Source organism: Phoenix dactylifera, unplaced genomic scaffold, assembly GCF_009389715.1.
Source record: "Phoenix dactylifera cultivar Barhee BC4 unplaced genomic scaffold, palm_55x_up_171113_PBpolish2nd_filt_p 000456F, whole genome shotgun sequence".
NCBI classification, from domain to species: Eukaryota; Viridiplantae; Streptophyta; class Magnoliopsida; order Arecales; family Arecaceae; genus Phoenix; species Phoenix dactylifera.
In genome coordinates this window covers 82,431-103,363 of record NW_024067886.1, presented here as the reverse complement: position 1 = coordinate 103,363, position 20,933 = coordinate 82,431, and the positions used below count along the sequence as shown (strand labels likewise).

General features: G+C 38.9%; 1 protein-coding gene across 10 annotated transcripts in view; it reads left to right on the top strand.

Moving 5' to 3' along the window:
- LOC103710848 (BEACH domain-containing protein B) overlaps nucleotides 1–20,933 on the top strand; it is a 121,296-nt gene that overhangs the window by 85,899 nt on the left and 14,464 nt on the right. For all 10 annotated transcript variants that reach the window (XM_039118979.1, XM_039118975.1, XM_039118980.1 and 7 more), the window contains 17 exons: nucleotides 15–444; nucleotides 557–893; nucleotides 1,070–1,258; nucleotides 11,505–11,769; nucleotides 11,918–12,124; nucleotides 12,200–12,421; nucleotides 12,511–12,687; nucleotides 12,847–12,968; nucleotides 16,107–16,568; nucleotides 16,718–16,931; nucleotides 17,679–17,900; nucleotides 17,978–18,454; nucleotides 18,531–18,866; nucleotides 18,982–19,434; nucleotides 19,515–19,561; nucleotides 19,652–19,745; nucleotides 19,921–20,127. In XM_039118979.1, the coding sequence (XP_038974907.1) occupies nucleotides 15–444; nucleotides 557–893; nucleotides 1,070–1,258; nucleotides 11,505–11,769; nucleotides 11,918–12,124; nucleotides 12,200–12,421; nucleotides 12,511–12,687; nucleotides 12,847–12,968; nucleotides 16,107–16,568; nucleotides 16,718–16,931; nucleotides 17,679–17,900; nucleotides 17,978–18,454; nucleotides 18,531–18,866; nucleotides 18,982–19,434; nucleotides 19,515–19,561; nucleotides 19,652–19,745; nucleotides 19,921–20,127 (4,461 nt within the window). The remainder of the gene's footprint in view (nucleotides 1–14; nucleotides 445–556; nucleotides 894–1,069; nucleotides 1,259–11,504; nucleotides 11,770–11,917; nucleotides 12,125–12,199; nucleotides 12,422–12,510; nucleotides 12,688–12,846; nucleotides 12,969–16,106; nucleotides 16,569–16,717; nucleotides 16,932–17,678; nucleotides 17,901–17,977; nucleotides 18,455–18,530; nucleotides 18,867–18,981; nucleotides 19,435–19,514; nucleotides 19,562–19,651; nucleotides 19,746–19,920; nucleotides 20,128–20,933) is intronic.

The following is a 20,933-nucleotide window of genomic DNA, read 5'->3' as shown; positions in this document are numbered from 1 at the left end:
ATTTTTCTCTCCAGGCTAGTGATGGTAGGTCTTTATTCAATGTGTCACTAATGCTGGACAATTCTTCTGAGAAGAACTTATTTGAAGCCATAGTTATGGATGGGACAAAGTTATGCTCTCGTCGCTTGTTGCAAGAGATTATTTACTGTGTTGGTGGTGTGTCTGTGTTTTTCCCATTTTTGACCCAGTTTGATAGGTCTGAAACAGATAATGGGCAGTTTGACTATTCATTGATCAGATCTATTACTAGCGATAAATGTGCGGCTGAAGTTATTGAGCTTGTTGCATCTGTTTTAGATGGGAATGTCCCGAATCAACAACAGATGCTTCTTCTTTCAGGATTTTCTATCCTTGGTTTCTTATTTCAATCTGTTCCACTCCAGCAATTAAATATGGAAACACTTTCAGCCTTAAAGAATATGTTTGATGTCTTGAGAAATTGTGGTAACCAGTTCAGACTTTCTTTTCTGGATATGTATATTGATTGATTCATAATTCAGTTTATGTTTTTCACTTATGCCCTGCATGTCAACTCACTATTTCATATTTTACTCAGGCATGTCCGAAATGCTTCTAAAAGATGCCATGTTAGGAATATACTTGAATCCACATATTTGGGTCTTTGCAAATTATGAAGTGCAAAGGGATCTTTACATGTTCCTCATTCAGTATTTTGAGAATAATAGAGCCTTGTTACCAACATTATGTGGGCTTCCACGGATTCTAGATATTATATGCCAGTTCTACTGGGATAAAGCAGATTCTCGGACTGCTGTTGGGGCCAAGCCTCTTTTGCATCCCGTAACCAAACAAGTAATTGGAATGAGACCGGGCCTTGAAGAAGTTCATAAGATACGTCTTCTTCTGTTAAGTCTTGCAGAAATGAGTTTGATGTATGTGCTGTCATTCACATATTTATATACCTTCATGATTTTTGGGTTCTTCAATATTTTGAATAGCCTGTTTTTTTTTTTTTTTTTTGTTTACATTGCATGTCCTCCTGTAGTTGTAGCATTGTCATCACTTTTTTTTTATCATAATTTTTTATGGAGGGAAATTGGACTTGCAGGCAAAAAATTTCACCACCTGATATAAAGGCTCTTATTGCTTTTTTTGAGAGAAGTCAGGATATGGTATGCATTGAGGATGTGTTACACATGGTTATTCGTGCTCTATCTGAGAAGCCTCTGCTAGCTTCTTTTCTTGATCAAGTAAATCTGCTTGGCGGTTGCCACATTTTTATTAATCTCCTTCAGAGGTGTGTAGTCAATTATATTAACTTAAATATAGCAAAAATATCTTGCTTATTTTTTTATTATCCCGACAATGTTTCATTGAAAAGCTCAAAAGCATAACAGTAACAGACAAACCTTGTTATTATGTACTTCAAATACTTGCCCTTTCAAATGTACATAAAACTTCTGCAGTTTCCTGTGTGAATAATATAATGGGAAAAGTCCTTGTTTTAAACAATCCAAACTAAGGTCGGTGGAACTGTTCCGAACCGGGCGGTTCCGGCCATTTTGAGCCATACCGGTGGCTCACCGGTACAGTTTCGACAAATAAAATGAGACCCATTGCCGGAGTCGGAGAAGGAGAAGGAAAGAGAACGAGCGGGAGAGGGAGGGAGAGGGAGAGGTCAGGATGCCGGCGGAGGGCCGTGACAGGCGAGGCTGCAGCGGGTTCCCTTATTTCATTAAAAAATTTCAAAATTTTTTAAGCCGCAACCGAACCCCTATTTTGTTTGAAATAGGGGAACCCGACACGGCCCGTACCGACTTGTGCTGCCGGAGAACCGGTACGGTGCCCGGTATCGGTTCCTCCGACCTTGATCCAAACCAATACAAAATAACATAGAGTATCATGGGAAAAACATTTGATGAAAAAAAGGTGACTGCCTCAGTCCAAAAGTATTTTGGAAGATGGCTCTCACACAGCATGGTCCTAGTCTTTTTTTTAAGGGTTCTATTTTTTCTTTCTTCCACCCCATTCTGTTGGGGTGTCTTAGGTACAGAATAATTATGTTCTATTTCATTTTCATTTCAAAACTTTTCAAAATCATGATTTTGAAATTCAGTTCACTTATTTTAGGGACTTGCATAACTTTTTCATTTAAAAGAAAACATCTTTCATTGGAAAGCACTTGCATACCTTATTTCAAATCTTGAGAAAACATCAATGATGAAAAACCATAACGTTTGCCACCTAGACTTGAAGTTCTAGTTAGCCCAAATAAATCTATATGCAGAAGTTCTAATGGCCTAGAAGAAACTCTAGTTTATTTTTCTAGTTGGCATGCATTACAGGTTATATCTTTTTCAAAACTTAATTTGGGTAGACCTTTAACTAGATCTTTTCTAGCTAATTTTGAAATAAGGTCCATGCTTGCATGAGTTAATCTATAATTCCACAACCAACTAGTCTCACTGATTTTGGTATTTATGGCAACCAAACATTGTATGTTTTTTGTGGATAAATGGTCAAGATTGACAAAGTATACATTTTCATGCTTATGCCTTATACACTTAATGCCATCATCACTAGGACTAGAAATAATGCATATATAGGATTCAAAAATTACTTTAAAATCTTTATCACATAATTGATTGATGCTGAGAAGATTATGTTTGAGACCATCTACTAATAATACATTTTCAATAAATGTAGGAGTGATACTGATGTTACCAATTCTAATGATCTTTCTCTTTTCTTTTAAGAAAAATGAATTGTGATTCATCTCCTGTCATATGTCTAAAGTACCCACTATCTAAGATTCTAAGTACTAACTTCTTTTTGACCCAAGGGCTGCCAGACATATGTGTATTACAAAATTCAAATGTCTTAGGTACCCATGCTCTCTTCGGTCCTTGCAGGTTAGCTGTTATGGTTTCTTTTGGAACCCATATTTTCTTAATAATAACTTTACCATTTAAGCTATTTGTTTTAAAATTACAGGTAAAGTATTTGTGGCCAATTTTACCACAGTTATAACATGTTGTCTTTCTTGATTGATCGCTTGAAGATTTGACAAACATTTTCTTTAATAATTTTTGTTCTAATAGAGGGTTATAGCCAAGTCCAGCTTTATCAAAAATAATTCGTTGGCTATCTAACATCATGTTCAACTCTTTATAACTTAAAGTAAATCTTTAACAATTAGTTTTAATTAATTTATTTCTTTAGGTTCTGATTTTCTTCTAGTAAGGATTGTTTTGCTTTTAAAATATTTTTATTTTCATTGAAAAGAGTTTGAATTTTCAATTTTAGCTCTCTACTCTTTTGACTAGGCTTTTTAATCTCATCTAATAACGTTTAGAAAGTTTCTTGAAGCTCTTCAAAGGTAAAATCATTTAATGGATCAGAGCAAGGTTCGCCGTACAGGTACCGGTAGGCGTACCGGTCGCCTACCGGACCGGTACGGTTCCGGTTCGTATCGGTTTAAACCGGTACCGACCCGGAACACTCTTCTCCGCCAGAGCCGGGGAAGAAGAGAACGAGGGAGCGAGCGGGGGAGGGAGGGAGGAGAGGAGAGGCCGCCTGCGAAGGGCCGGGGGTGGCGGCGGAGCCCGCAGGGGGGCGGGGGAGCCCGCCGTGCCCCCCCCGGCCCTCCCTCCCTCTCTTCCCCGCTCTCTCTTCGTCTTCCCCGGCTCCGGTTGGGTTCGGTCCGTAACGATTTTCATGGCTCCGGCGTACCGGTTACACACTGAACTGGTCCGATACGGCCCGAATCGGCTGGTACGGGCTGGTTCGTTAGACCATGGTTCAGAGTTTATCTTATTCTCATGAGCCATAAGGTATAGATTTGCTGTTTTTTTGGGTCCTCTTTTGAATTTGAGTCGTCATTATCAGTCAATGTAGCGACCATTGCTTTCTTCTTTGGCTTCTTAAGAGCTTTTTTAAGTAGTGGGTAGTCTGCTCTAAAATGTCCCAGCATTTTGAATTCATCGGTTGCGCTTTCTTCTTTTCTTTGTTTTCCTCCCTCTTGGCCAAACGCCTTCTTATTCCTTGGCTTCTTCTCAGAAATCTTCTAAATTTCTTATGATGAGGGCCATTTCCTCGTCTCTCTCTGAACTGTTTGATTCTTCGCTCTTTTTCTTTTTATGCTGTTGATTTGAGAGCGATGGTTCTTTTTATTGACTCTTCTTCAAAATTTTGCTTTTTGGATAACTCATGAGTCCTCAGAGAGCCCAACAATTCTTCTAGAGAAAGGGCGTTGAGATCTTTTGCTTCCTGACTGGCCATGACTTTGCCCTTGCAAGCTCTTGGTAGTGACCTGAGGATTTTTCTTACCAAATCACTGTTAGTATAAGATTTACCAAGACTTTTAAAATTATTAATAATATTTGTAAAGCGAGCAAACATATTAGAAATTGACTTACTAGACTCCATTTTAAATAGCTAATATTTATGTACAAACATAATAATTTTAGATTCTATGACTTGGTTAATGCTTTTGTGAGTTACTTCCAGTCTATCCCAAATCTCTTTAGCGGAAAAGCAAGTTGATATGCAATTAAATTCATTATCATCTAAAGAGCAGTAAAGAATATTAATGGCTTTAACATTTAGCTGTGCCATCTTTATTTCAAATTCATCCCATTCCCCTTTGGGTTTGGAAAGATACACACTATCAATATTTTTTGTGGGTGTGTGAGGTCTATTAACTATGACACTCTACATGTCATACTAGTGCCTAAACAAAAATGTGCATGCGTTTGCTTTTCAATAAGTATAATTTATGGCATTGAAAAGAGGTCTATTTGTGGAATGACCCTCAGCAAGAGAGGTTCCTATTGGAGCTGCTATAGATCTTTAACTCTTGACGATTAGTTCAATGAGAGGCTTAAGTACTAGGCTCTAATACCACTTGTTGCCCAGCTATGCAACCCCAAGAGGGGGTGAATTGGTCTTTTTGAAAATTTAAAATCAATGCAGTGGAATGAAAGCTTGATTGAAGAATATTAATTTAAGCAACTAACTAAAGTAGATATGCAAGAAATTAATGCAAATAGATTAGGCAATACAAACACAGAATTTATAGTGGTTCGGTGCCAATCCTGTGCCTACGTCCACTTTCCAAGACTTTCTTCTTGGGAATTTCATTTTAATCTTTTAGGGATTATAATTTAATTGTTTTACACGGGCTCACAATCAACCCAGTTGATTTTCACAGCTAATCAACCAAAACTTACACCGATTGTTTTACTCGAGCTCATAATCAACCTAGTTGATTTTCACAGGCAATCTACCAAAACCGACATAATCCAATTTAAGGCTTGGATGGCCCTTTCCCTCAAGTTTCAGTCCTTGAAACTTGCTATAATATAGTATAGAAAGAATTAAATGCGGGCACAATAAAGTATGGCTCCTAAACAATAAATACAAAGAAAAAAATGGAGCTTGGCTATGTTGGTTGGTTTTTTTTGATCTGGAATGCGCTTCACCAACTCTCAACTGTATAAGATATGATCTTTCAGCTCTCTTGAATGATTCTCTTTGAAGCTCTCTTTTTTGCTCTATGGATTTCTTTTTGGCCTGCTTGAGTTGTCTTTTCCTTTAGTGTTTCCATGTATTTATACCATTTGGAAGTGGTTGGAACATTCTTCTAGCTGTTAGACAGGTTAAAAGCCGTTGGAGATAAAAACAACCATTCCGACTCATAGAAAAACCATCCATTACTATTGTTAGGGGTCAACTCAACATCTTCAAGGGTCGACTCGTGATCTTCAGGAGTCGACGCATGATCTTCACGGGTTGACTCGAGCTTGTTGTTTTGCGGCGTTGTCTTTCTTCTGTGAACATTGTGGAGTTGGTTCTCTCAGTTCAGGAGTCACCTCGTTTGATGACAGCGGTCGATTCATTGTTTTCAAGGGTCGACTCTTCAATGGACTTATAATCAATGGACTTTGAATTTAAAAACTAATTAAAAATATAATTAATATTAAAAATCATAAAAATTAGTAGTACGTAATACGTATTTCAAAAATATTTTCTGAAGTAAAAACATATTTTTCAGAATTTTTGGTATTTAAAAATATTTTTTAATTTAAAAGTTACTAAAAATATATAAATAAATAAAAAATATAAAAAATTGGTATTATGTATTAGTTAAATAATTTTTTTTGAGAAATAAATATTTTCATCGTAACGAAATTTTGTTATTTTTAAATAATTGATAAACTGACGTACTTGATAAACCTATAGGAATTGAACCATCAAAGAAAAATGAGCCGAAGCGGGATATTGGTCGGGATCATGGGCAAATGCTCTCGGGTCAGCACCATTGAAAGTGCAACTGGTGCAATATAGAGTTAAAGAGGGAAGGGGTAATCTGGTTGAAGCAGCACTTAGCTGGTAGTTACCTTGATGTATCTGTGTCGGAATTGTCTATAAGAGGTTCGGTAGCTGCTGAAGATATATTTCGCTGATTTCAAAGCAGTAAAGGGAAGAGTTGCCAAGAAAGCAGAGGGGGATCGCCGAGCAGCAGAGCTACCTTCCTATTACTCTAGGGAGTAAGAGGAGGCGTCTACTCCAGATGATGAGGATGCACAGATCTAAACTATCATTCAAGCGAGCCTCGATGATCTGTGGCAGGAGGAGGTGGCCAAGTATAGGGCTCGATTTGGGCCCTCATACTATGAGTCAGGTTCTGATTCTGCGAGCAGTAGGGCAGATCCAGAGTTCAAGAGGACCTCGGTCAGGAAGGCTATCAGTAAAGTCGGTGGTTGTATTGCATCTATGTTGGAGGCTTTTGGTAGCTAAAAGAAGTCATATAGAGAGATTCTATTTGGAGCCACCATCCATGATTTAGATCTACATGCTTTTTCTAGCAAGGATTCAAAACAACAGAGGCTTGACAAAATGCTGAAAAGGATAATAAGAAGAATATGTGACGAGCTATTGGATCCTAATTTTACTTCAGCTACATCCTAGCGAATGTGGCGGACAATACATACTATAGGTCTGTCATTTCTTCCATATAGGCTGTCGGTCCCGATGTAGATCCTCTAGGACCGAAGGATATGTAATACGAAGATTTTCTTTTATAAGTTGGTTGATGCATTCGATCAGGTGCACGACGCCATGCACATCTTCAGATTGATGGAGGTGATTGATTCGGTAGGAGAAGAATATCGTTCATATTATTGCTGATAATGGGCTACAATATAAGGCCGTTGGAAAGATCTTGCTGGAGCAGCGGCCATATTTTCTAGACCCCATGTGCTGCACATTGTATCGGCCTATTATGATGGACATTGTGAAGATTCATAGAGTGCAGCAGACAGTGGAGACAGCTCAAACCATCGCTAGATATATTTATAACCATACATGGGTCTTTTTACTGATAAGGAAGTATGCAGGAAGAGAGATCTTGAGACTAGAAGTTACACGGTTTGCTACCAATTATGTTGCACTTGATAGATTTCTAGAGAAAAAAATCAGCCTAATGTCATATGTTAGTCAGTTTTGAGTGGCAGAAAAGTAGATTTGAGAAAGCCAGCACTGAAGGAGCATTGTCGAGGACTTGGTGATGAGGCAGACATTTTGACAGCTAGTTGAGAAGATAGTGAAGGCTATCAAACCATTGTATGAAGTGTTTCGGATCGTGGACAGCGAGAGGTACCCCCAAATGGCCTTTTCATATCATTTGATAGAGACGACAAAGATTCAGTTCAAGAAGGCCAATCCGATGTATGCCTAAGAGTACATCGACATCATTGAGCGGCGGTGACACTATCGGATGGGTAGAAACTTTCATCTATCCGAGGTTTCAGTACACCGTAGCTCGAATCGATATGGATGACGAACTTCTGTCCGCTCTACCTTATGTGATTTACAAGATGGAGCCTAGTCTAGAATTTGCAATCCTATGTCTAGAAGAGATAAGTTAAGTGACATGTGTAAGTTAACCGATATCTTCAATTATTAAGATATTACAACATAGTTTTTTTCATAGACCAAAATATTTAGAGAGGGCACGAACAGCTTTGGAGTCTCGACGGCTGTCATAAGAAAATTATGAATCCAGGTATATTACACATCAGGAGGGCATTTATCTGATCTTACATGGTTACTAATATGATACTATCTTATATGTAATTTTATTTAATATTTTTGCAGCTGAATGGTGGATTAATTTTGGTGTGTCCGTGAAAATTTTAAACGGCTAGCCATTCAGACCCTCTCTCAGATGGTCTTCTCGTGTAGCTGTGAGCGCAACTAATTCACTTTCGCCCTTATCTATAACAATTAAAGGAATTGTTTTACACAAAAGCGCCTTAACGATCTTGTATATATTTTTTACAATCTGAGGTTGAGGCTGAAGTGCATTTAGGAGGAAGTGGAGCTAAAGTAAATATATCCGATCCATAGTCCTTTCGTTGATGATGAAGATGATTCTATGATCGGATAGCTTGTGGGCCAGTTGCAGGAGCCAGAGTTTGATGAGCGAGGATCGCCTCTACGATCGGTCAGTTTCGTAGCCAGCGAAGCTAGTGTCGATGCAGGGCAATGGGCAGATTGCAATATTTCACGCATCCTTCCGACTGATCAGCCACAGCCACAAGGATCACTAGAGAGTCAGTCACTACATAACTTCTTATTCTAGACATCCTCTCAGAGATATGATCTAGAGAAGCTTAGACGGGGCGACTACTCAGTCAACTCGGTTAGGAGGGCGATATTCATCCTTCCAACATAGCTAGGAAAAAATGGGCATGAAGGATAAGCTGTCAGCGAGTGGCACGAACGGTAAGTAAGCAACGAGTGGCACGAAGGATAAGCAGGCAGCTGCTCAACATACCAAAATAGAAAAACAAAAAGGCACTTGTAACCCCCCATGAAAAGTGTGGAGCTAGTTCACTCATATTCAAAGACCAAGAGCAGCAATTCTAGTGATCATAGATCTGCTGGCCAGGAAGAAAGGACATGAGACCTCCGTTTATGAGACAACTAAAGGATGGTTTTCAATTCACCGATGAGTCTCAGTTTATGTATGCTACACAGAATAGAGACCACGGTATGCGATTTGGTAGAGCCCGTAAGAATACGATTGCATATAGAAGACAGACTTCTCGAGGTCATTCAGGAGGACACGATGCAGCTGCAGATAACCTCACTTATAGAGTAGGATCATCAATAGACGTATCCAGTTTCGAGTCGTATGCTAGATTCTATTATCCACAGCCACAAGCAGCCTATGACCCATACGGATACGGATATGGATATGGTGTGTTTGAGGTATCTTCTGGAGGCTACTATCCTATGCATTCCGAAGCATCTTACTGGTTAGATTTTGCTGTCGACTTATTCGAATCGGCCCTTTTACAGTTGTTTTATCAGTTAGAAGATATTTCTCAGAGTCAGAGTTTCAGCGAGAGATTCGAGAGTGCTCATAACCTAGAGCGCGTTTCTTATGGGATGAACAGACAAGACTACAATATCACTTGATTAGAGGGAGGGCTGATGTGCCTTCTAACTATACTAATGATCCTGATATCTACGAAAGTCATCGCCACTCGAGATTTTAAATATGAATATGTATGTTGTATTTTAAATATATGTAATTGATTGTATTATTTTATATTTTTTAACCTCATTATTTGATTTTAGGATATTTGATGTTGCTTCTTGTAGCCTGCGACGTCTCACTAATTATTTTATGTTTTGTATTACTTTAAAACAAGCTTCATTATTTAGGTTAAATCGGGATCAGAGAAACATAAAAAAAATATCAAAAATATATCAAATTAGACTTAAAATCATTGAAAAAGTTGAAAAAGATTGATTATCAATTAAGTAAACATGAAAAACTCAAAAAATGGGTGTGTCGGCTCTGCAGACCTTGCTTTCAAGTATCATCACTAAATATACCAATGCGTTTCATTAGTAGAGTTATTTTTGTGATGCTTTTGGATGAATAAGTTTGATAAAATAACAGCATGATAGATATCCAAGGTCTGTAATCTCAGTATTGGCTATCATATCGGTATGTTACTGGTTCGGTACGGTGCAGTTGGTACGGTATGATATGTATCTCGTATCGAGATATTCTCTAGCTTCTATTTTCTCACTTTTTATCATAGTATTATCTGAAATCGAGCGATACTGGTCGATACCAAGCAAAACAGAATGGTTCTACATGGTTTGATCTGGTTCAGATCGGTATGGAGTATGGACTAGTTCCCATACCGAACCAGCAACCCAACACTATTATGGATTGGTTCAGTACATGGTCTATTGTGCCGGTACCGGGCATTGGGCCAGTTGTCTGGCGGCACGGGTCGGTACGGGCCTGCACCGTGCCATGTCGGGCCTATACCGACACAGTAAAAGAGGTGGGGGAGAGGGCGAATGGGAGAGAGAAAAAGAGAGAAAAGGGGGAGAGAGGGAGGGAGGTCGGCGGAGGCAGAAACAGGGAACCCGGCCGTGGCCTCCGCCTCATGCCCGGGCATCGGCCTCCGCCACCCTCCACCAGCCTCCCTCTCCCTATCCCTTCCTTTCCCGCTCGCTCTCTTTTTTTCTCTCTTTCCTTCACCTTCTTTCCCTCCAACAACCAATTTCGTTTCCGTTGCCGGAACCGTCCCAATCCGCTGCTGGGATGGCTCGGTATATCCGGAACCACTCATTGGGATGGTTTCGCCGACCTGGTTCAGTATGTATGCCCCGATCCAGGTGTTTTGGGTCGGATTTACAGTTCTTGGTTATATCTAAAGGCTCACAGCATGGTATTATTCCGGTTTGGTGCTTGAATATTTTTCTTTGGCTATGTTCTTTATTTCTCCTCTAGTCCTCTTTTCTATTTATTTTTTTTAATTTCTTCAGTTAACACTATAGAAAGATGAACATGATCTCCACTATAATTGTATAATTTAAGATACCATAAAAATTATGAGTATTTCTACCTATTAGCACTCTCTTCATTGGTCCCAAGGATTCAACTCACAGTGGATCATCTTAGGAAGGGTCACAGTCCCAAGTGCTGGGATGGGACCATCCCACCTTGTCCCAGCATCTCGTTTGGCACATTCCAAGTCATCCCCCATCTTAAGTGTCAGGATAGGGTAGGGGCGCATCCTCTTCCATGAACAAACTTGGATGACCCTGTCTCGTGGGATTTGAATCATTGATTGGTCCTATGTGACAAGTATTGGTGCAATGGACATGAGTAGGTAGGTGTCAAATGGGATTGAATGTGGTTTGGTAATTCTAGGAGTGCCACATCAGTATCCAATTGGGAGTGGTCAATGGAGAGGTGACCTTTAGCATTTTGCATAATCCAATTAGCTGAAGGTTATTCTAGTATACGTTTGTATCTTCAAATTACAATATGCGGTTTAGATCAAGTTTCATTTGCTATATACATTTTGGAATTGTCAAAATGTCAAAGGCCACTGCTTCAGTATATCCGGTTTTCCATGCATAGTGTTGTCTGCTCGTCATGACTTATATAACTTGTAAGTGAATTTCGGCATATTATATTTCTTCTTGACTTGGTGATTCAGGGAGTTGGAGACAATCAGGCTGCTAGGATTGCAGTTTCTTGGGAAACTCTTGGTGGGACTTCCATCTGAGAAGAAAGGAACAAAGTTTTTCAGCCTCTCTGTTGGGCGATCTAAATCTCTCTCTGACAGTCAAAAGAAAGGAGGTACCAGGAGGCTACAACCAATTTTCTCTGCAATATCTGAAAGAATTTTCAAGTTTCCGTTGTCAGATCATCTATGTGCCACATTATTTGATGTTCTTCTTGGGGGTGCTAGTCCTAAACAGGTAATGTCGTAGACTATGTTGATTGTTTGTTCTTATTTAGTTGTTAACTATGGTATAGGATAATGCAGCATCTATGCAGTTGTAAAATGATAATACCTTCTTGGAATATTTGTTTCTAATTGTCGCTGCATCAAAATTTGTTCTACAGGTCTTACAGAAACATAGTCAATCTGAAACACTGAAGAATAAGAAAAATAGCTCCACAAGCTTCTCTTCTCATTTTTTCCTTCCTCAGATTTTAGTCTGTGTCTTTAAATATTTGGCAATTTGCAAGGATACTTCAACTCGGGAAAAAATTTTAAGGGATCTTCTTGATCTGCTTGACTCAAACCCTTCAAATATTGAAGCTCTGATGGTACTGATAACTTCTTTTTTCTTATTATTTGACACATAAAAATGGCATGTGATTTTTTTTGAATGTTTTGAACAGGAACATGGTTGGGCTTCCTGGTTAGAGACATCTATGAGGCTTGATGTCTTTAAAAACTACAAAATGGTGTCCAAAGTCCAATCTGATAGCTCAATGATTAATGAATTAGTTCTAGTGAGAAATTTATACTGTGTTGTTCTTTCTCACTATTTATATTCTGTAAAAGGTGGCTGGCATCAGTTGGAGGAGACTATAAATTTTCTACTGCTGAAATTTGAACAGGTGTGAGGAATTGTTTCCACAATTTTTTCTGGATGAATATTTCTTCAATTTTCTGATAGTGATAGCTCCAATTTTGTTTGCACCTACAGGGAGAACTGCTACATCAATGTTTGCTTCGGGATATCTTTGAAGATATAATTGGAAATCTGATTGAATTATCTTCTGAAGAAAACATATTAATTTCACAACCCTGTCGTGATAATACACTATATCTTCTGAAACTAATTGACGAGCTTCTTATCAAAGAAAGTAGCGATAGACTTCTGGTATCTAATAAAATTTCTCTTTGAATTTTTGTTTTTGTTGAAGTGATCTTTATTGTTCTATTCCCTGCAACATATATTCTTTTGTAAGCACGGAACTGTTTCTTTTCCTTCTTATAATTTCGCATTCTCATTCAAGTCTCCCTTGTTTGTGTTTTGCAGTTTCCTGGCATTGGAATCTCTTTAGGCTTTTCTTCTGATGGCCTACAAACAGAGAGTCAAAAAGATATCAGTTCTGCAGTAACTGAGATATTAAATCTCAAGGATGATGATCAACTTCGAAGGTGACACTTCTAGTTTTATTGCGTAGATTTTGCTTTATGTCATGCTTGTCACTTCGGGATGACACATGATGTATATGAAGAGTATGCACATGGTCATGCTTGTTTGCATGTGCATAAACTAGAGCTGATCATGGGCCTGACAGCCTGCCTAGCCCACTCAGCCTAGCCTGAAATTTGGCAGGCTTGGACGCTAAAAATAGCCTTGTGGGATGGGCCTTGGCAAAAAAACAGTCCTGATCTGAAAATCGGGCTGGGTTTGGAAAAATTAAAAATTAGCCCAGCCTGGCCCGATCAAAGATAATTATATATATGTAAAAATATTATTTTATATGTTAATTATATTAACTAATTATATATTGTAATAATAAATGCTTATACTATATATTAAGGAATATATCAATATCAGGTCTACCGGGCGGGCCTGGTATTGACCTTTCAGGATTGGGCCAGGCATGGGCAAACAATAGAGGCCCAATGTCTGGGCCGGGCTTGGCCAGCCCTGGGCATAAACATCTTGCCTACTTTCTATTGTAGAGCCCAGCCTGAGCCTGGCCTGGCCGACATTTGATCAGCTCTAGCATAAACTACGTCCATCTAATGTTAACTGATTATCTGCTTCATGTTACTTCAGTTATGATTAAGAAGCACTGGTCTGTCAGCCAGGGTAGCTAATATTTCAGTGACCGCCTTGATGTTGTCATAAATGGAAAACCAAACTTATATTATTCTGCAAGTTTGCGAACAGTGTGGATAAAATGTCTTGTCCTTTTAATACAGTCCATGGTGTTTTAACTTTTTAATATTCTCTTTGAGGATTCTGGCTATCTAACAATCATAATCTATCCTTTCAAGATTTTCCACATATTCTCCTCAACATTGCCATCTATACTACACCATTGCATACCTAAACCAATTTCTTTTCTAACAATCCACTTAACATGACAATGTTTCCCTATTGCGGTTATTTGAGATCTCTTTGAGAGCTCAACCTATGTCATCAAGACCATTAATATTTGTGCTAAGCCGAAAAGAAAATGGTGGAAGTTTGAGTTAGTTAAATAGTTAGATGTGAACAGAAGTTTAATTAATGAAATGAATTCTAATTCAATACTCTTTACAACTACAGCATCCCTTTAACGCGTCAATTTTCTAATGTTGTAACTAGAGAGGGTTGCATGATGTCGCTTGGCCTTGCATGGTTATTGACGTCATTGTAGCGCCATTCTTTAATTTGGTGTCACTATTGTAGCTAGTTGCTCGGGCAACAGATGGGTCTTAAACCATCTTGGTGACCACCATGAAGGTTAGCATGCTTGCACATGCACATATATTGATGTATTTTATTTGTCAAATTGCATAGGTGACCTGACATGACAAACCTTCGCTATGGCATAGGCAACTCTAGGTGAACAGGTGACTGCTCAAGGAACAAGATATAAAAGTCAGTCAATCATTAATGATAGAAATCAATTTTTAGAATAAAATGTAACAGATAGAATCTGCACTTGACATTTGCATTAATATATGCTTTTTCTTTCGGCTCAAATGGCAAGGGGTTACTTGCTTTTCGGCATCCATCTTGCACGAGACTGGAATTGATTCTAGCATTTGTAATGAAGGAGCTTTTAGAATGCTTATGTGATGTTAGATATGCCCATTGGACACAAGAAAAACCAGTTGGGTTATATATGAATAGTGACATATGTACATGTACGGACATAAACTTTATGTCAACTGTACATATGTATATGATGTGTGTCAGTTGTACACACTGTACTCACAGACTCTCTTTCTAGAGGGGGGATTAAATCAATTGTTAGACAAAATAATTCAGAAGATCACCCTGTTAAAACCCTAGACACAAGACGACCAAGTAATTGCAGGGATCTCTGCAATTTTAACTATAGAGTTAGCATAAATACTAAAATTTCCAATATACATCTTCCACTATGTGCTAATAATGTTTCTTTTGTTAATAAGAACCCTGCAGTAGTGTACAGTTAAGTGCAGATGTCGAGTCATCTTAAAACATTAACATGTTGGAAGTAATGTAAAATTTGAATATTTAGTGAATAGTTGGTTTTGTGACATCTCAATGTAATCTCCTGGGCAAGGTTCGCTGTACCGGTCGGTACCGAGCGTACCGTACCTGTACAGATGGGTAACGGTATCGGTACACCAATGTCGGTACGGTCGGTACGGTCGGTACCGAGCATACCGTACCGTACCGACACTCGGTACGTCTATACTAGTGCGGCACCGGTACGGGATTCGGTACCGGTACGGCGAACCTTGCTCCTGGGTGATAGGCTAGATTTGTTTTTTTACTTATATGTCTCTGGAATGTGCATTCCCTTTGGCTTGTTGTTGCCATGTTCAATTTGTAATTACAGAAACATTAAGCAATTATTTTTGTGACATTATTTTAGTTGTGCCCATGGTCTGTCGTACCGGTCCGGTACGGCCGGTACGGGCCGGTACATACCGGTCCGGCCTGGGACCGGTACCGGATCAGCGTAAAATCCGGTACCGGTAATTTATTGTTGAAGAACCGGTACGGACCGGTACGGGACCGGTTCGGACCGGTACGCCACCGGTACGGACCGGTACGGGATCGGTACGGGACCGGTACGGGCCGCCACCAATACGCCGACCGGTACCGGTACGGCGGACCTTGGTTGTGCCTAACTATTTCCGGATTGCAGCATTGATAGTAGCAGTATATTGCTTAGGTACATGGTTTTATATCATTATCTTTTAGATTACATGAACAAATTATCCTAGATAGTTAGTATAACCAAAATGTAGTGCATTTTCAAGTAGAGATATTTTTACTAAGATTCTAAGTTTTAGAGATATTGAGGACATATGCCTGTTTGAAACCCATCCTTCTACTACTTCACGTATATTCAAGATTCTGCTTTAATTTTAAATCAGGCTACTTTTAAATCAGTCTTTTCACATGAAATGGTCTGGCATTTTTTTTACTTCATTTTGACTCTCATTATAATCATTGTTAGCCTGATAAAAGGCTTTGTCTTGATATTACCATCTTAACTACAGTTATTCTATCTTCTTCTTTAGCATTTACCATTATATATAATCAAGTTTTTTCATCTTGAACTCTTCAATTTTCAGAATTCCGTCGACTCAACTGTCTACTACTGGGGAATTTGATGAGATGATAGATGAGTGGTGGGATTTATATGACAAAACATTGATTCTTATTAGTGAAATGAATGGGAAAGGACCAAGTAAGCTGTTACCCAAAGGTTCAGCTGTGGGAGGCCCGTCTTTTGGGCAAAGAGCGCTTGGATTGGTAGAGTCCTTGAACATTCCTGCTTCTGAAATGGCTGCTGTGGTTGTATCTGGAGGAATTGGCAATGCATTGGGTGGAAAGGTAAACAAATATGTTGATAAAGCTATGCTGTTAAGAGGAGAGAAGTGCCCAAGAGTTCTTTTCCATCTTGTAATCTTGTATCTTTGTAAAGCTTGTCTGGAAAGTGCATCAAGATGTGTTCAGCAGTTTATTTCACTGCTCCCATCTCTTCTTACATCTGATGATGATCAAAGCAGGAACAAGCTGCACTTTTTTATTTGGTATGTTTTCACTAGTATTCTTGTTTTAATTCAAGTTCTACTAAAAGTGGTTAGTGGTTACAGATTATCTTTTCATATGTGGAAGTTAGAAAATGAAAACTTATTCTATTGTTCCAATATGGGCTCACTTTTAATTCTCTCTTTGACAGGACCTTACTCGCAGTGAGATCACAATATGGAATGTTGGATGATGGAGCGCGTTTTCATGTTATATCACACCTGATTCTTGAAACTGTCAGCTGTGGAAAGTCTATGCTTGCCACTAGTATTATGGGCAGGGATGATTCGGTAGAAGTTAGAAGCAACACGAAGGAAGCTGGATTCATTTTTAATCTAATTCAAAGAGACCGAGTTTTTGCATCAGTATGTCATAGATTTTTCTTTCTAATATCTTGGTTGTGTGCACATGTTCAGAGTTCATGTTTGAATTAGTTACTTCTCAAGTTATATCAGCGTACCTAGGAAACATGCTAGGTGACTATGCTTTCAGCCATGCTGAGAATAATATCAAGGATTTAATTATCATGTCCTGATGCTGTGGTGTGCTAGCTCATATTGGCACCATGATGAGCCAATTACTGGAACACAGCCAACAGCATGCCAATGCCACATGGGGAGCAGGATAGCCTTTTCGTACGAAAGACCTTCGGGGTCTTTTACACTCACGCAACTGCCCGGTCATGCTTTGAGATGTGTGATCATGCGTGATCACATGCGATCATTCACTATCATGCATCTTAAAGTGGCTCTAGAGCATGATCAGGCATTTAATGCATGCGAAAGACCAGACGTGGTCTTTCGAATGAAAGACTGAACCTCTTTCCTGCTGCATGCTGGTAAGGTGCTGCAAAGTATGCACTTGTCTATGCCAACCAGTGCATGCGGCGCTTTATTCCTTGTGTGAATATGCTATGATAAAGCAAACCATGCTTTCTCAAAATCTTGGTTGTTTTCCTGCATGAAACAATGTTAAATGATTGGGTTTCATTTACTCTGTAAAAGAACAAAGTATTATTCAAAAAACATCTAAGTGCAGTGGCACTACAATAATCTTTCCTCTGATACTATTTTCTGTGCAACAAGCTTTGAAATGTTTTGCTTCATTCTCAGGCAGTTGATGAGGCAAAATACCTGAGGGCTATTAAGGATGACCGTATAAAGCAGTTGCAGGAGTTTCATGTTAAACTTGATGAGCATTCTCTTACAGAGATGAACCAATGGAAGACCTTGGAGGATGAAATTCAATCTAACATGAATACAATCCTTTCTTCAGATGATACCAGAATAACTGTTTCTCGGCTTGCTTATGATGAAGACCAGCAAATTATTGCTGTAAGCCTTGATTCATTTTGTTTCATTGTTATTATAGTTAGATGATAGTATGACAATTGTTTTTGGTTTGTTGCCAGGATAAATGGATACATGTGTTCCGTGCTTTGATTGATGAAAGAGGTCCATGGTCTGCCAATCCTTTTCCAAATAATATTGTGACCCACTGGAAACTTGATAAGACAGAGGATACTTGGCGACGCAGACTCAAACTCAAGCGTAATTATAAATTTGATGAACAACTTTGTCATCCTTCAACAACTAAATTATCCAGTGAGACCAGCCAACCTGTAAGCGAATTCCCTACTGGCAGTGGGGCTAATATTCCTGAGAAAATGAAGCGCTTTCTTTTAAAGGGAGTGCGAGGAATTGCTGAGGAAAGGAATTCAGAGCCAAGTGAGCATGCCAATGACATAACTACACCAATTGAATCCAGCCTAAATAATTCTGTAGATAACCAGCGTTCAGATTATCTGAAAGATTGCACTGACCAAGTGGATAATATTCAGGATAAAAAGGAATTGTTCACTGGTACCACAGATAATGATTCGAGTGAGGTATACCAGTTTAATGTATAATCAAACACTTTAGAAAATGTAATATGGCTCCTCATTTGTTTTTCTTGTTTTCTAGGTTTGTCTGTCAGTTCCTTGCGTGCTTGTAACACCAAAGAGAAAAATGGCAGGGCATTTAGCAATCATGAAAAATGTACTGCATTTTTTTGGTGAGTTTTTGGTTGAAGGTACAGGTGGTTCATGTGTTTTCAATAATTTTCAAGATCTAAGAAACTCAGATTCTAGCAAATATGACCAAATGGGAGGAAACCAAAAGGAGAAGCTGCAAAAAGGGTCGATAAGTCTTGATGCTGATCATGGAAAAGGGAATGCAGTTAATATTATGGACTCAGATGCTTCAAAATATAATCAGCCCAATAAAATCAAACGCCACCGGAGATGGAATGTTTCCAAGGTATGTGTAGCTCGGAATCGTTCTATTGTGATTTTTCATTTCATAGTAGCTGTTGATCTTGATTCATTTTGTTATATAGTCTTTCATTTATTAATCTCTTTTTTGCTATTGACAGATAAAAGCAGTTCATTTGACTCGATACTTGTTACAGTATACAGCAATCGAGGTCTTTTTTAATGATTCAATTCCCCCTATTTTTTTGAACTTTGCATCCCAAAAGGTTGCTAAACAAGTTGGAACATTGGTAGTCTCTTTCAGGAATGAATTCTTATTCCCGAAAGGAAGCTACAGAGAAAGAAATGGAATTATATCTTTCATTGATAGACGTGTAGCAGTTGAGATGGCTGAAAATGTTAGGGAAAGTTGGAGAAGAAGGGAAATTAGCAACTTTGAATATGTAATGATTCTCAATACTCTTGCTGGCAGATCTTATAATGATTTGACTCAATATCCTGTTTTTCCCTGGGTGTTGGCTGATTATTCATCAGAAACACTTGATTTTAACAAGTCATCTACTTTTAGGGACCTTTCAAAACCAGTTGGTGCACTAGATTTGAAACGATTTCAGGTAACATCTATGGTTGGGCTATATATGCTCATGTATGTCCTGAAGAGGACCATCTAATTCTATTCTTGTGTTTTATGTAGGTTTTCAAAGATAGATATTGTAACTTTTGTGATCCTGATATTCCTAGGTGATTAATGATGCCCTTGAATGTATACTATTATCTCTTTTGTTGGTTCAACTACATTCTAATGGCATTGTTGCATTTATGCTCTTGCAGCTTTTACTATGGATCTCATTATTCCAGCATGGGTATTGTGCTTTATTACCTACTTAGGCTAGAACCTTTTACTGCTCTCCACCGTAGCTTGCAGGTATTAAGACTTTTATCCTTTTTTTCCTTCATATTTTGCATTAGGTGAACTTCTATGTTGAAGATCTTTTGTTTTTTTTTAATATTTCTAGTTTGGATTATGTTTTATTTCTTCATGTACGATAGTCCTTATGTGTGTCAATATTAGTTATACATCTTCTGCATTTCCTGGACAGGGTGGTAAATTTGATCATGCAGACCGTCTTTTCCAAAGCATCGAGGCCACATATCGTAATTGCTTGTCCAATACAAGCGATGTGAAGGAACTCATACCTGAATTCTTTTATATGCCTGATTTTCTTGTCAATTCAAATTCTTATCACTTTGGTGTTAAGCAAGATGGCGAACCTTTGGGTGATGTTGCTCTCCCACCATGGGCGAAGGTATTTGAATTCTTAGTATGGATAAACACTATGCATGGATTAATTAATCATGGTTTGCTGAACCATGTTGAACCGGCCAGTTTAGGTTGTACCAAACCAGACTGGCTGGTTACTGGCATGGTTCATTACCTTGGTTTGAAACATAGGGAGACGGGGAGGCCGAGAGAGAGGGAGAGAGACAGGGATCACCTGTTTCCTATTTTATTGTTTGCCGATTTCGAGCAAAAACCATTTGCCAACTTCAGTTTGAAAAATTCAAAAAAAAAAAAAAGATACGGTTCGTCCTGGAATGGACGGTTTGGACCCATATTGTATGGTGCTGGCCACCGACTGGTGGTACCGGTTCGATAAACCTTGCATTAACATGTATCTATGCACATGTATATGTATAGTATCTCTCTTATCTCTCCCTCTCCCTCTCTCTATGTCACGACCCCGAACCTGATTTGCCAAATAACGAGAGAGTACAATCTGAATGAGTCAATAGCCTAAATTCTCATTTATTGTTGGAGATGCACAAAATTATGATTTGAAGCCTCATGGCAAGTAATTGTACTATAATGGTCATTAAGGCTGCAAATGGGTTGGGTCGACCCGACCCGCGTAGACCCGACCCGAATTTTAGGACCCGCGGGTCCGGGTCGGGTCCTAAAATTGGACCCGAATCATTTTCTGGGTCGGGTCTGGGTTCACCGAACGGACCCGACCCAACCCGAATGGATCCGAAGAGAGAAAGAAAGAGGGGGAAAAAGCAAAAAAGAGTTTTTTTTTTCTTTTTTTTTTTATGTGGGTCGTGGCACTATTGG